Source organism: Macaca nemestrina, chromosome 5, assembly GCF_043159975.1.
Source record: "Macaca nemestrina isolate mMacNem1 chromosome 5, mMacNem.hap1, whole genome shotgun sequence".
Classification (NCBI taxonomy): domain Eukaryota; kingdom Metazoa; phylum Chordata; class Mammalia; order Primates; family Cercopithecidae; genus Macaca; species Macaca nemestrina.
Genome location: NC_092129.1, coordinates 136744130 through 136758004, shown reverse-complemented (window position 1 = coordinate 136758004; position 13875 = coordinate 136744130). Strand labels below are relative to the sequence as shown.

At 41.0% G+C, this 13875-nt stretch overlaps 1 protein-coding gene across 5 annotated transcripts in view; it reads right to left on the bottom strand.

Moving 5' to 3' along the window:
• Positions 1 to 13875, bottom strand: part of LOC105489525 (chloride intracellular channel 5) — a 137755-nt gene that overhangs the window by 15764 nt on the left and 108116 nt on the right. For 4 of the 5 annotated variants that reach the window (XM_071096963.1, XM_011754355.2, XM_011754354.3 and 1 more), the window contains exon 6: positions 2166 to 6951. The exons of the other annotated variant lie outside the window; for it this stretch is intronic. In XM_071096963.1, coding sequence (XP_070953064.1) covers positions 6784 to 6951 — 168 coding nt within the window. In that variant the 3' untranslated portion in view covers positions 2166 to 6783. Of the gene's footprint in view, positions 1 to 2165; positions 6952 to 13875 lie in introns of those variants that run through there. 5 annotated transcript variants of the gene reach the window in all.

The following is a 13875-nucleotide window of genomic DNA, read 5'->3' as shown; positions in this document are numbered from 1 at the left end:
TTAAAATAACCCTTTATTACCAAAAAGTACTCTTCATCAGAGACTGTATAATCTCATAGCCAAGGAGACTTCGTAACTCCCTTCAGGAAACTGAGGCCCAGAAAGGAGCCTTGCTCAAGGTCACATATTAGTTTAATGATGGACCTAGCAGTCAAATTCTCATTTCTTTGTTTTCAATCCTGAGCTTCCTACCTCTCCAGTCTTATACTCCATGCCTTTTCCCATAAGGTAAAACTTACAGGGGGCTCTGGGTAGGTTAGCTACTAGACATAAAAGTAAAAGAAATAAATAAAAGAAGTGTAGGTCACAACACCTTTGAGTGTAATGAGATACTCTCATTTCCAATGTTACTTCTCTGGAATCTTGTCTGGAATAGGACTTAGTCTTCCTCAATGCTAGACACAGTCACTGCCATCCTGTGCCCCTTGGTTTCTTCATAGCACCATTAAGGAAACCAAGACACAGAGAGATGATGTCTCCCATGCTCCCAGCTCTTGGTCAGCCTGGAGAGCAGATGCCCTACGTTCACACAGTGGAAGCCTGGGACGCCTCCTGGGTGAGCAGTCTGATGATCTAACTGGCTATTAAAAAAATAACCACCACAACTAACTTGGCTAATATACCACTTAGAATGCCTTGGGTCACTCATGGGGGAAAAGAAAATCACCTTCAAACAATCTGGGATGAATTACAGAACAGGAAATCCAGAGTTAGGACCAGTTTCAGGGTTTGTTGATTTAGCAACTCTGTGGTCAATACAAGGACCCAGGTTCCGTCTCTGTCTCTTGCTGTGTTTTGTAGCATGTTGCCTTTGCCCGGAGGCTGCTACACTCTCAGGGTCCCCAGAGGACGGCAGCACTTCCAGGCCTCATACCCACATCCAGAAGCAGTGACTTAAGTAGTCACTTTCTTAAGAACAAGGGGATCTTTCTCAGAAGCTCCTGAGCAAATCTCCCTTCACAATACTGGGTGGAACTTGGTCAGGAGCCCACTTTGAAACCAACTACAGCCAGCAGGATGGCCCAGATCATTTGTGCTTTACCCTTGGAACTGGGGATGAAATCACCCTCGATTCAGTCATCTGAGTAGTGTGGGTGAGTACGGAGGAGGGAGGTGGTGGACTCCTGAACCAATGAGAGCTCTGCCTGTGGAAGATGGGAGTCGGGATGCTGGGGTGACCACCAGCTGCATCTGCTGCACCTGCCCTGAGCCCCTCCCATCAGGCTACCCCTCCCATCAGGATCCACCCGTGGGTCTGCTGTTTCATCTATTCCAAGGTAATGAAGTGCTGTTATGACTGAGTCTAGAGGACACAAGACACAGCCGAGAACTTTGTACCCTTTAGCAATGTGAATGCTCACAGAAGTCTTCATCAGACGTCACATTGGCTTCAGGCAAAGCTTACTAAGGACTCTGGGAACCTGAACCCAGAGTCAGTGATGTGGTGTTGAGAGTAGGGATTTCAGCCCAGGAATGCTGACAGGGCTACACAAGCCACTAAGAGCCAACAGAGAGCTCTGGGCACAAGAAGAACGATATTTTAAGGAATTATTAAATTATACCTGGACTGTCACTGTTGATCTACCTCTATGGATGACAATGCAGATGGGAAATATGAAACACTGAAAGGGCATCAGTATAATTTTTTACCTAGCCCAAGTATTATGAAAGAATGTTTATTTAGCCTTGCAAAAAAAAAAAATGGTTCTCGGATGGCTAGTTCACAAACTTTGTGCTTTTCCTTTTCTTCTTACTCCTTTCCATTTGCTTTTGATTTTTTTGTTTTGTTTTGTTTGAGAGGGAGTCTTGCTCTGTTGCTGTCACTCAGGCTGGAGTGCAGTGGTGTGATCTCGGCTCACTGCAACCTCCACCTCCCAGGTTCAAGCAATTCTCCTGCCTCAGCCTCCAAAGTAGCTGGGGTTACAGTCGGATCACTTGAGGTCAGGAGTTCAAGATCAGCCTGGCCAACATGGTGAAATCCCATCTCTACTAAAATACAAAAATTATTCAGGCATGCTTTTGATTTTTAAAAAGAGTAAACATTTCCCTTTATAATGGGAAAATAAATTAACCTTTATGTGGAAAAAAGGTACTTCATACTAGTCATCTAAAACAGCATAGGAAATCCCCACCTCAAACAAGAAGTTAGATGACCACTCTTGTAATATGTGAAAATAAACCAACTTTATTTGAATCAGTCAATACCAATCAAGACTGGAACACAAATTTGTAATTGGTTCAGATTCATGAGGAAAACACTCAGCTCTATCTTCATTAAAAGGCATTTTACATTTATTCAGGCTTGAAAGCAAGTCCTGTTATTTCATCACCACAGTTCAAGGTCTCGAGAAAATCAAGTAACTATCATTTGGAGTGTCTTTGTAAAATGAAACACTTGCTCTTTTACAAAAGCTAAGCATCTTTTGTTAAGCTAGTTAACTCCCCACCTTATAAAATGGAACAACGAGGTGGTCAGGAAAGTAAGACAAATTCAAACATCAGTTGGATATTTTATATTTTAAATATATGTATAGTCAATATTGTGAAATCTCTAACTCTACATAAAATACTTTAGATGACTGGATCCTTAAAAGTACATTTTACCAAAAACAGATTGCCTCTATAGAAACACAGAATAACCCAAACCTTATATTGAGGCAATGTATTTTATTTATTTTTGGTTGCAAGAGAGGAATTGGATCTATTTCTTTAAATAACGTTAAATGAAATTATGTACACATTGGATCATACATAATTATGAATCGAAAGTATCCTGACACTAAGTTGGGAGACACATACTGACAAAGGAGAAGAATGTGTGTTCACGAGGAGGGCACATGTTGCTTGCTTTGAATGATAAAGAGAAATGGATAGAAGACAATGGGGCTGTGTGTAGCAGGTCCTGTTCACTTAAGTTCTCGTAACATCAGAATCAGGGTGCTTCACATGCACACGTCTTTCTCTGATGCTTTTTTAAAGTTTCTCGTTAATGTCATTTAAAAAAATAAGAAAGTGATCCCTTGGGAATCATTGTACTTAGTTTTAACCATGAGTTAACATTTCCTCTTTCCAAGAAGGATGACACCAGCATCTTGATTCACTGTGCAATTGAGATGACCCCTGGCCAGTGGGAATTGAGGCGAGTCACAGAATTACTTACTGAATACCTACCTGCTGCTTCTAGATCAGTTTAATTTTAGACACAGTCTCTCACAGTTATGCTAAACTCTTTACAAGGTCAACCTGCACCTTCTTCCCTCTGCCTCCCTCTTAATCCTATTTGTCTAGGCCTTGCTGATTTCTGGGACTCTCATATGGTCAAGATCTATTTCAGGCATGACCCATCTTATGACAATTCGAGATGCTTGGTATTGTCTGTCGAATGGCCATGGGGCACAGAACTGTGAAGAGCTTCTGTTGTTTCATTTGACAAGGGCCTGAAAAGGCAGCCCGGGAAACCTCACTCTTGGTGTGGCCTTTTTCTGATAAGATCAAAACTTCGCTGGCCCCACCAGCACAAGAAGGCGATGCTAAGGACAGGCCCATTTCCCAAGCTAAAACTAGTTTGGGATCGTGTGGCCAAATAAGCTGATGGACTGTGTTTCCGACATTTCAGTTCATTTGCTTAGTGCTAGGTCACTCTACCTCTTGTTTAAAAGAATATAGCCATGCTCACATCTGTGACTGAATTTATCAAGCATTTGACTTTCTGTATCAGGAGCTGAAGAAACTGCGCTCTGGATCCATCATGATTTTCCTTATCCCGCTTACTTTCTATAGTTGTTAAGATCTTACTCAATACCTTCTCTCTGGGCCAACCTCAGAAGCAGGCAGTGCTGAATAGATAGTGAATTCAACTCAGTCATTCTGAGTTTGACTCTTGCTTCTCTCTTCATCTCCCACTACCCTGCTTCCCCCACCCCCAATAGTGCTGTGCAAGTCAAAGGAGATAAATAAATACAAAATAAAATAAGATCTCCACACAAATACATCCCCTTTCTGTGCCACCAAAATGCTTTCTGAGCGATTCGTATTCATTCAGGACCAATGACAAAGAAGCCTCCTACCCTATAGCTGTGTAGTGTGGGGTCCCAACTGCAGACCCTCCCATGCTCCCTGAGTTGTTCTTGGGCCACCTAAGGACCTTACCACACTGTTGCTGAGACATGATGTGCTGCACATATGATAAGAAGCCTAGACAGGCTGAAGCATCTGGAGAAAGATCTCTTTGGAAAAAAAAAAAAAAAGGAAGGTAATGTTAATAGTATTGTTACTTTAATATACCATAATAAATCTAGTCATAAGACACCATAACTCTTAGTCCAGAGTCACTTGCGTTATATGACAAACCAGTGCTGAAATATGAAGATATTTCTGAATTAAGGACCCAGAAGTGCCTTCCTTCTGTAACTCCTCCCTCTCTTTTAAATGGCTATAATTGATCATATAACATCCCCACCTCCTTGCCTTAATATATTTATCTCTGTAAAACTAACTCAACCACAAGAAGGGACATCTAGAAACAGCAATATTGATTTGGTTTGGCCTGTTTGTTTTTAAGGACTTGCCAGTTGCTGAATTCTGAACATCCAATCCGAGTCCTTGGAATTCTGTAGCCTTCTCTGGGGTGGAGTCGCCTCACCGGACGCTTGGTTCTGTTTTCTCTGTGGCAATTGGCTATGATTCACAGATGTGTTTCCAGAACAGCCCAACTGTGGGTCTCAGGGAAGTAAACTGCCTCTTAGGTCATCTTGCCTGTGCTGTAAATTCGGGGAAGGATTTCTGAGTACAGCAGGATTTCACACTAATTAAAAGGCCTTCGGGATCATTCCAGCCCTCATTCCCCAGGAGGCCAGTTTGGGGCTTTTCCCTACAGTAAAAAAGGACTGTTTCCTCACCAGTTCTCCTTGTTAAACATCTCCAGGGCACAGTTTCCAGGGGGACCTGGAAAGGTTCCTTTAGAGGTGGAAATGAATCAACTCATTCTGTCTTTTCAAAGCTTTCTCAGGCTTATAAAGTGTCCTACTGAGAAAGTTCCTCTTCCTCAGTGGGCTCTAGGAGGCCTCCTGCTTCCTCTCCTCTGATTTGATCAATGGGTCACCGTTTTTCTTCAGAGATCCCTGGAGGCAGGTAGGTCCAGGGATTGCTTGGGTTAGAATTTGTTGATGTTTCTATGGAAAGGACCCGTGCTGTCCTGCCCTTGCTGAGAAATGAGCCAAGTCCAGGGGCTTTCCGGCACTTGGGAGCCTCACCCTTTCCCAGCGAACGCCATAGAAGGGGGATTGTTGAAGGTAAGGGCCTGTGGCAAATGGATTTTCTCACTGGGCGTTCACTGGGAGAGGGAGTTGATGAGAGTATTTTTCTTAGTTTCCTCTGCGCAGGTCCCCAAGCTCGGGCTGGGTAAGCTTTTTAGGAGATGAAACTCAAGGAGAATGACAAAAGAGTGAAATATTAGCTTAAAAATTTTTCCTTTTTTTTCATCTGGCAGTTAAGTCTGATTGTAGGAAAATTAACCCAGATGGGTCTATATTTTTCTTCAAGTTCAAGCCACATGGTTTTCTAGTCAGAAAGGCTCATGGACTTTCTTCCTAAGGTGTTCCATGATCAGACCACCTCCTAAACGTGGCTCTTACCCATTACAGGCTACAGCCGAATCAGGCAGGAGCAACTGCTGGAGAGCACCCAGCCAACAGACCTGCATTCCAGAAGCAGCTTGGAGAAACCGGGAAGACATTTTTGGCCCGTTCTTGGGTTTTTACTGTACGGTTAGCAGTTATATGACGCCACCAGTCCAAGACTTAGATCATGAGAGAAGGCCTTTTTAAAAGTTTACCAGGGAACATCAAGAGTCATAAAGAACTCTTTTGTCTTCACCCATCCCTCCTCCTCCCACTCCCATCCACTTTCTCATAGCTCAAAAACCACTCATTGGTAAGCACAGTCAAACCCAGGCCTGTAATCACCACTGAAACAACTACTCCTAAGCAAGCAAACCCCGTGGCTGGTAGACCCCGTGGGCCTTTTGGCATCAACACTGCTCCCCTCCCCTCCCATCCCAGTCACTGCAGTTTAGAATTGCATGCCAATTTCCTTTTCTGGCAGGGCCTGGACAGCATGGAAGCCAGGGACAGCACGGGCCAGGTGCGCAGCAGCAGCACAGCATTCCTGGCACTGCAACAAACTGAGACTGTGTCTCAAGTGACTTTCCAGTCTGGCCCTTAGTGCCCAATAACCGGAGTATTAGAAGTAGTGAGACTGAAGCTGTGTTTACCAGACACCCAAGTCCACAGCCAGCTCGGTCCTCCTCCATTCACTCTCTCTGTCTCTCCTAATGGGGTAATAGATCTCTTTCTAAGAAGGATGATGGCATTTGTCCTTGGCCTTGTAGGTATGGACGGAGAGGAGGGTAGAAAAGGAGCTGGTGTTGCATGTTTCTAAAGCATCTGAGAAGGTATTTTGATATTGGCAGAAGAAGCCAGTGGCAATCCCATATGTGGGCTCTCCAACACTGACTGACCCCAAACATGCTGAGCCCAGATCAGGCTGGCAGGCCAAGAGGTGGACTGTGTCTATCATTTCTGCTAGATTCCTATGTGAGGAGGCCAGGGATGGTGCGGACCTTCGTGAAAGAGAGCAAGCTGGAGTTCCCATGATACCAGCAAGGATGAGGCTTGATTACAAAAAGTGTGCCTCAAGGCAGTGAGAAAGAGGAGTCTATGAAGCTGGAGTCTTAGGGGAGTGGTTGAGTCCTTCTGCAGTGGGGATGGGGCAAAATGGCTGTGCTCAGGATCGGCTGAGGCGTTTGGCGACGTCAGCGTAGGCCAATTCGATCTCACTGTCAGCTGCACAGGTGTTAGTGAACTCATCACGGGCGTAGGCGTTCTTGAGGTACCGCCACAGGCCTGTCATCTCAGCTGGGATATCATAGTTGCGGTATTTCTTGGCCACAATCTAAAACAGAGATGGCAGGACAGAGATGGTATGAAGCCATGAAACAAATCATTAGAAAGTGTTAGTGGCCGTCCCAGTGTGTGTGCACTGCAGGAAACCTCTGCGCATCACCACGGGCCATCAGCAATATGTTTGAAATGCAAGGTGGCAGTGCTGTCTTCTTTTTGTTTTGTTTTAATTTAATTTCTTAAGTAAATATAATTTGCCCTTTGACCTAGTGTTTCAAATTCTAGGATTTTTTTTCTCAAGAAATAATCATGGATGGATACAAAGATTTAGCTACACAATTATGATCCCAGAACTATTTTGAATAACAAAAATGGTGCACAGCACTAATGTCCAACAACATGTGAATACATACATTATCTTACACAAATAAAATGGCATAGTGGAGGGACATTAAAAATGATGCTGCTGAGAAAATCTAGTGGTCTGGAAAACTCTTCAAAATAGACAATTACACTTAAAGTTCAAGTATAATGCATGTGGAGAAACATGTATGATGGCTAGATGTCTATATACCTATATATTACCAGTGGTTATGTCTGATTGATAGAATTACCAGCAAATTTTCTTTTCTTTTTTCTCTTCTTTACTTTGTTTTACACAGGCGTCCCCATTTATAGAAGAAAAAAAAAAACCATGAAAAGCAAATTAGATATTGGAATGTATATGTAGGTTTAGACTATGACATAAGAGTAAGCAAATACTGATTTCTGTTCTCGCCCTGGTTTGCCACACTCGGAGGGGACGTGGACTGGAGAGTTCTGGAGAAATGGTATTTGCTTTGAGAGAAACAGGAGCATAGTGATTAAAAGCATGGGCTCTGGATCCCAACTGACTGGATTTGCAATCATGGCTCCACTTAGCAGCTGTGTGACACTGGACAGGTTACGTAACCTCTCTGAGCTCCAATTTCTTTACCTCTAAAACGGATGTAATAACAAAACCTACTTTGGAGTAATAGATTAGTTAATACACATCATATGCTTAGAGGAGTGTCTGGCACATACTAAATACTCAATAAACCTCAAGTATTATTATAATTCACTGAGACCTAGCTTGTACCCATTTGCATGCATTTTCTTAATGGGGGCAGCAGGATGGTTTCTTTAATGAGGTCTCTCTAGCTGTGGCAGCTTCATGGACCTGTGACCTGTGTGGTCTCACCTTGCACCCAGAAGAGCCCTGCTCTTGGTTTAATGCTCTGGGGTCAATATGTGGAAATTATTAATAATTTTTAAACAGGGCCCCCCTGTTTTCACTGTGCACTGGGACCTGCACATTAACTGGTCCTCCTCTAGCTCTTCCAGGCTAGGCTAGGGTAGAGGTAACAGGAGAGTAGTATCACTTCTGGCTCCCCTCCCTCCCTCTCTTCTCTCCCTCCCTTTCTCCCTCCCTCCCTCTCTCCCTCACTCTCTCCTTCCTTCCTTCCTTCCTTCCTTCCTTCCTTCCTTCCTTCCTTCCTTCCTTCCTTCCTTCCTTCCTCCCTCCCTCCCTCCCTCCCTCCCTCCCTTTCTCTCTCTTTCTGTCTCTCTCCTTCTCTTCCTTCCTTCCCTGTTTTTTTTTTTAGGGGATACAAGGGGGTACATGTGCAGGCTTGTTATTTGGGTATAATGCATGATGCTGAGGTTTGGGGTATGATTGATACTGTCACCCAAGTAATGAGCATAGTTTTTCTACACTTGTCCCCTCCATCCCTCCCGCCAAGTAGTCCCCAGTGTCTGTTGTCGCCATCTTTATGTCCATTTGTACCTATTGTTTATCTCTCACTTACAAGTGAGAACATGTAGTTTCATGTTTTCTGTTCTTGCATTAGTTTGGTTAGGATAATGGCCTCCAGCTGCATCCATGTTGCTGCATAGGACATAACTTTGTTTCTTTATATGGCTATGTAGTATTCCACCATGTATATGTACCACGTTTTGTTTATTTAGCCCACTGTTGATGGGCACCCAGGTTGATTTCAAGTCTTTGCTGTTGTGAAGAGTGCTGTGATAAACATATGAACGCATGTGGGGGTTTCTTTGGTAAAACAATTTATTTTCCTTTGGATATATAACCAGTAATGGGATTGCTGGGTCGAATGATAGTTCTGTTTTTAGTTCTTTGAGAAATCTCCAAACTGCTTTCCACAGTGACTGAACTAATTTACATTCCCACCAACACTGTATAAGTGTTCCCTTTTCTCCACACACCAACCAACATCTCTTGCTTTTTGACTTTTTAACAATAACCATCCTGACTGGTGTGAGGGGGGTATCTCATTGTGCTTTTAATTTGCATTTCTCCAGTGATTGGTGATACTGAACTTTTTAAAAAATGTTTGTTGGCCACTTATTATGTCTTTTTTTGAGAAGTGTCTGTTCATGTCTTTTGCCCATTTTTTAATGGTATTATTTGGTTTTTGCTTATTCAATTGTTTAAGTTCCTTATAGATTCTGGATATTAGACCTTTGTCAGATGCATAGTTTGCAAATATTTCCTCTCATTCTGTGGGTTAACTGTTAACTCTGTTCATAGTTTCTATGTGCAGAAGCTCTTTAGTATAATTAAATCCTACTTGTTAATTTTTATTTTTGTTGCAATTGCTTTTGATAACTTCATCATAAATTACTTCCCAAAACTGATGTACAGAATGTTTCCTGGTTTTCTTCTAGGATTCTTGCTTAGGTAAATCTTTAATCCATATTAAGTTACTTTTTATATATGATGAAAAGTAGAGGTCCAGTTTCATTCTTCTGCATATGATTAGTCAGCTATTCCAAAACCATTTATTGAATAGGAAGTCCTTTTTCCATTGCTTATTTTTGTCAATTTTGTTGAAGATGAGATGGCTGTAGGTGTGTGGCTTTATTTCTGGGTTCTCTGTTCTGTTCCATTCATCTATGTGTCTGTTTTCGTACCAGTACCATGTTGTTTTGGTTACTGTAGCCTTATAGTGCAGTTTGAAGTCAGGTAATGTGACACCTCCAGCTTTGTTTTTTTTTTGTTTTTTTTTTTGTTTTGTTTTTTGTTTTGCTTAGGGTTGCTTTGGCTATTCAGGCTCATTTTTGGTTCCACATGAATTTTTAGAATAGTTTTTTCTAGTTATGTGAAAAATGACATTGGTAGCTTGATAGGAACGGCATTGAATCTGCACATTGCTTTGGACAGTATGGCCATTTTACTAATATTAATTCTACCAATTTATGAGCATGGAATGTTTCTCCATTTGTTTGTGTCAGCTGTGATTTCCTTCAGTAGTGTTTTATAGCTCTCCTTGTAGAGATTTTTTTAACTCCCTGGTTAGATGTACTCCTAGGTATTGTACTGTATTGTATTGTATTGTATTTTTGCAGCTATTTATAAATGGGATTATGTTCTTGATTTGGCTCTCAACTTTAATGTTGTTGGCATACAGAAATGCTGCTGATTTTTGTACATTGACTTTTTTTTTTTTTTTTTTTTGAGACGGAGTTTTGCTCTCATTGCCCAGGCTGGAGTACAATGGTGCGATCTTGGCTCCCTGCAACCTCTGCCTCCTGGGTTCAAGCGATTCTCCTACCTCAGCCTCCTGAGTAGCTGGGATTACAGGCATGCACCACCATGCCCAGCTAATTTTGTATTTTTAGTAGAGACAGGGTTTCTCCATGTTGGTCAGGCTGGTCTTGAACTCGCAACCTCAGGTGATCCACCTGCCTCAGCCTCCCAAAGTGCTGGGATTACAGGCATGAGCCACTGTGCCCAGTCACATTGACTTTTTATACTGAGACTTTACTGAAGTTGTTTACCAGTTCCAGAAGCCTTCTGGTGAAGTCTTTAGGGTTTTTGAGGAATAGAATCATATCATCAGTAAAGAGAGATAATTTGACTTCTTTTCCTATTTGCATGTCTTTTATTTCTTTCTCTTACCTGATTGCTCTGGCAAGGACTTCCACTACTATGTTGAATAGGAGTGGTGAGAGTGGGCATCCTTGTCTTGTTCCAGTTTTCAAGGGGAATGATTCCAGTTTTTGCCCATTCAATAAGATGTTGGCTGCAGATTTGTCATAGATGAATGGCTCTTATTATTTTGAGGAGTGTTCCTTTAATGCCTAATTTCTTGAAAGTTTTTGTCATGAAGGGATGTTGAATTTTATCAAAAGCTTTTTCTGTGTCTATTGAGATGATCATATAGTTTTTGTTTTTAATTCTGTTTATGTGGTGAATAAAATTTATTGATTTGTGTATGTTGAACCAACCATGCATCCTAAGAAGAAACCTATTTGATCAATGCGAATTAACTATTTGATGTGCTGCTGGATTTGGTTTGCTAGTATTTTGTTGTGAATTTTTTGTGTCTATGTTCATCAGGGATATTGGCCTGAAGTTTTCTTTTTTCATTGTGTCTTTGTCAGATTTTGGTATCAGGGTGGTGCTAGCTTCATAGAATGAGTTAGGAAGGAGTCCTTCCTCCTTGGTATTTTGGAATAGTTTAAGTATGACTGGTACTGGTTCTTCTTTGTATGTCAGGTAGAATTCAGCTGTGAATCCATCTAGTCTGGGGCTTTTATTGGTTGGTAGTTTTTTTAAAATTACTGATTTAATTTCATAACTCAATTAGTCTGTTCATGGTTTCAATTTCTTACAAACTCAATCTTGGAATACTGACTTTGTATACTTCACCTTTCCTGAAGTTGTTGATCAGTTCCAGGAGCCTTTTGGTGAAGTCTGTAGGGTTTTCAAGAAACAGAATCATATCATCAGTAAAGAGAGAATTTAACTCCTTCTTTTCCTACTTGTATACCTTTTATTTCTTTCTCTTGCCGTGTAGATCTGGACTTCCATATGATGTTGAATAGGAGTGGTGAGTGGGCATCCTTGTCTTGTTCCAGTTTTCAAGGCAAATGAAAAGTGTATTTCTAGGAATTTATCCATTTCCTCCAGCTTTTCTACTTTGTGCGCATAGAGGTGTTCATAATAGTCTTTAAGGATCTTCTGTATTTCTGTGAGATCAGTTGTAATGTCTTCTTTGTCCTTTCTGATTGTGCTTATTTGGATTTTCTCTCTTTTTTTGGTTAATCTAGCTAGTGGTTTATTGATCTTGTTTATCCTTTCAAAAACTCCACTTTTGGTTTTATTGATTCTTTGTAAGAATTTTGGGGTCTCAATTTCATTCAGTTCTGCTCTGATTTTAGTTATTTCTTTTATTCTACTAGCCTTGAGATTAGTTTGTTCTTGTTTTTCTAGTTCCTCTAGGTGTGATATTACATTGTTAATTTGAGGTCTTTCTAACTTTTTGAGGTAGGCATTTAGTGCTATAAACTTTCCTTGTAATATTGCTTTTGCTGCATCCAGGAGATTTTGGTATGTTGTGTCTTTGTTTTCATTTATTTCAAAGAATGTTTTTACTTTTGCTGTAATTCTTTTGTTTACCCAAAAATAATTCAGGAGTGAGTTGTTTAATTTCATGTATTTGTGTGGTTTTGAGACATCTTCTTGGTGTTGATTTCTACTTTTGTTCCACTGTGGTCCAAGAGTATGATTGGTATAATTCCTATTTTTTTGAATTTATTGAGATTTGCTTTATGGTTGAGCATGTGGTTGATCTTGGAGTATGTTCTGTATGCAGATGAGAGGAATGTATATTCTGTGGTCAATGGGTGGAGTATTCAGTAGATGTCTATTATGTCCAATTGGTCAAGTGTTAAATTTAAGTCCAGAATATATTTGTTAGTTTTCTGCCCTGATGATCTAATGTTGTTAGTGAGTTGTTGAAGTCCCCCATTATTATTGTGTGTTGTTGCTGTACAGGTCTTTTCATAGGTCTAGAAGTACTTGCTTTGTGAACCTGGGTGCTCCAATGTTGGGTGTGTATATATTTAGAATGGTTAAGTCTTCTTGTTGTAGTCACCCCTTTATTATTATGTAATGCCCTTCTTTGTTCTTTTTTTTTCACTATTGTTGGTTTATGGTATGTTTTACCTGATAGAAGAATAGTGACCCCTGCTCTTTTTTGAGTTCCATTTGTGTAAAAATCTTTCTTCAGCGCTTTACTTTGAGCCTATGGATGTTGTTACATATGAGATGGGTCTCTTGAAGACAGCAGATGAGTGGCTCTTATTTTTTATCCAAATTGCCACTATATGCCTTTCAAGTGGGGCACTTCAATCATTTACATTCAAGGTTAATATTGATATGTGAGGTATTGGTCTTTTCGTGAAGTTGTTAGCTGGTTGCTTTGTAGTTTCTATTGTGTGGTTGCTTTATGAGGTCTGTGGGTTATATACAAGTGTGTTTTTGTGGTAGCAGGTATCATTCTTTTGTTTACATGTTTAGAAGTCCCTTAAGGATCTCTTGTAAATATGGTCTAATGGTAATACATTCCCTTAGCACTTGCTTGTCTGGAAAAGATTTTATTTCCCTTTGTTTACAAAGCTTAGTTTGGTGGCATATGAAGCTCTTGGTTGGAAGTTCTTTCTTTAAGAATGATGAAAATAGGCCCTCAATCTCTCCTGGCTTGCAAGATTTCTGCCAAGAAGTCTGCTGTTAGCCTGATGGGGTTCCATTTGTATGTGTTCTTATCTTTTTCTCTAGCTGCCTTTAAGACTTTTTTCTTTGGCACTGACCTTGTAGAGTTTGGTGACTATATGCCTTGGTGAAGTTCAATTTGTAGAGTATCTCACAGGTGTTCTCTGGATTTCTTGTATCTATACATCCACCTCTCTATCTTGCTTTCTTTTTCAGAGAGGGCCCTAGACCATTGACCATGGGTTCCTCCCACTCAGAGAAGCCCCAGATCAGCCACTCTGGACTTTCATCTTCATTTCGATGCTGGTAATATGCAGAGTTTCCCAGAAAGTTGTGCTGAAGTGAAGGATGATGAAGACTTGATGGATGAAAAACTCACTGTTGCAGACATGTTCATGGACATTTGGGAACATTTTTTTCTCCTCTTTCTCC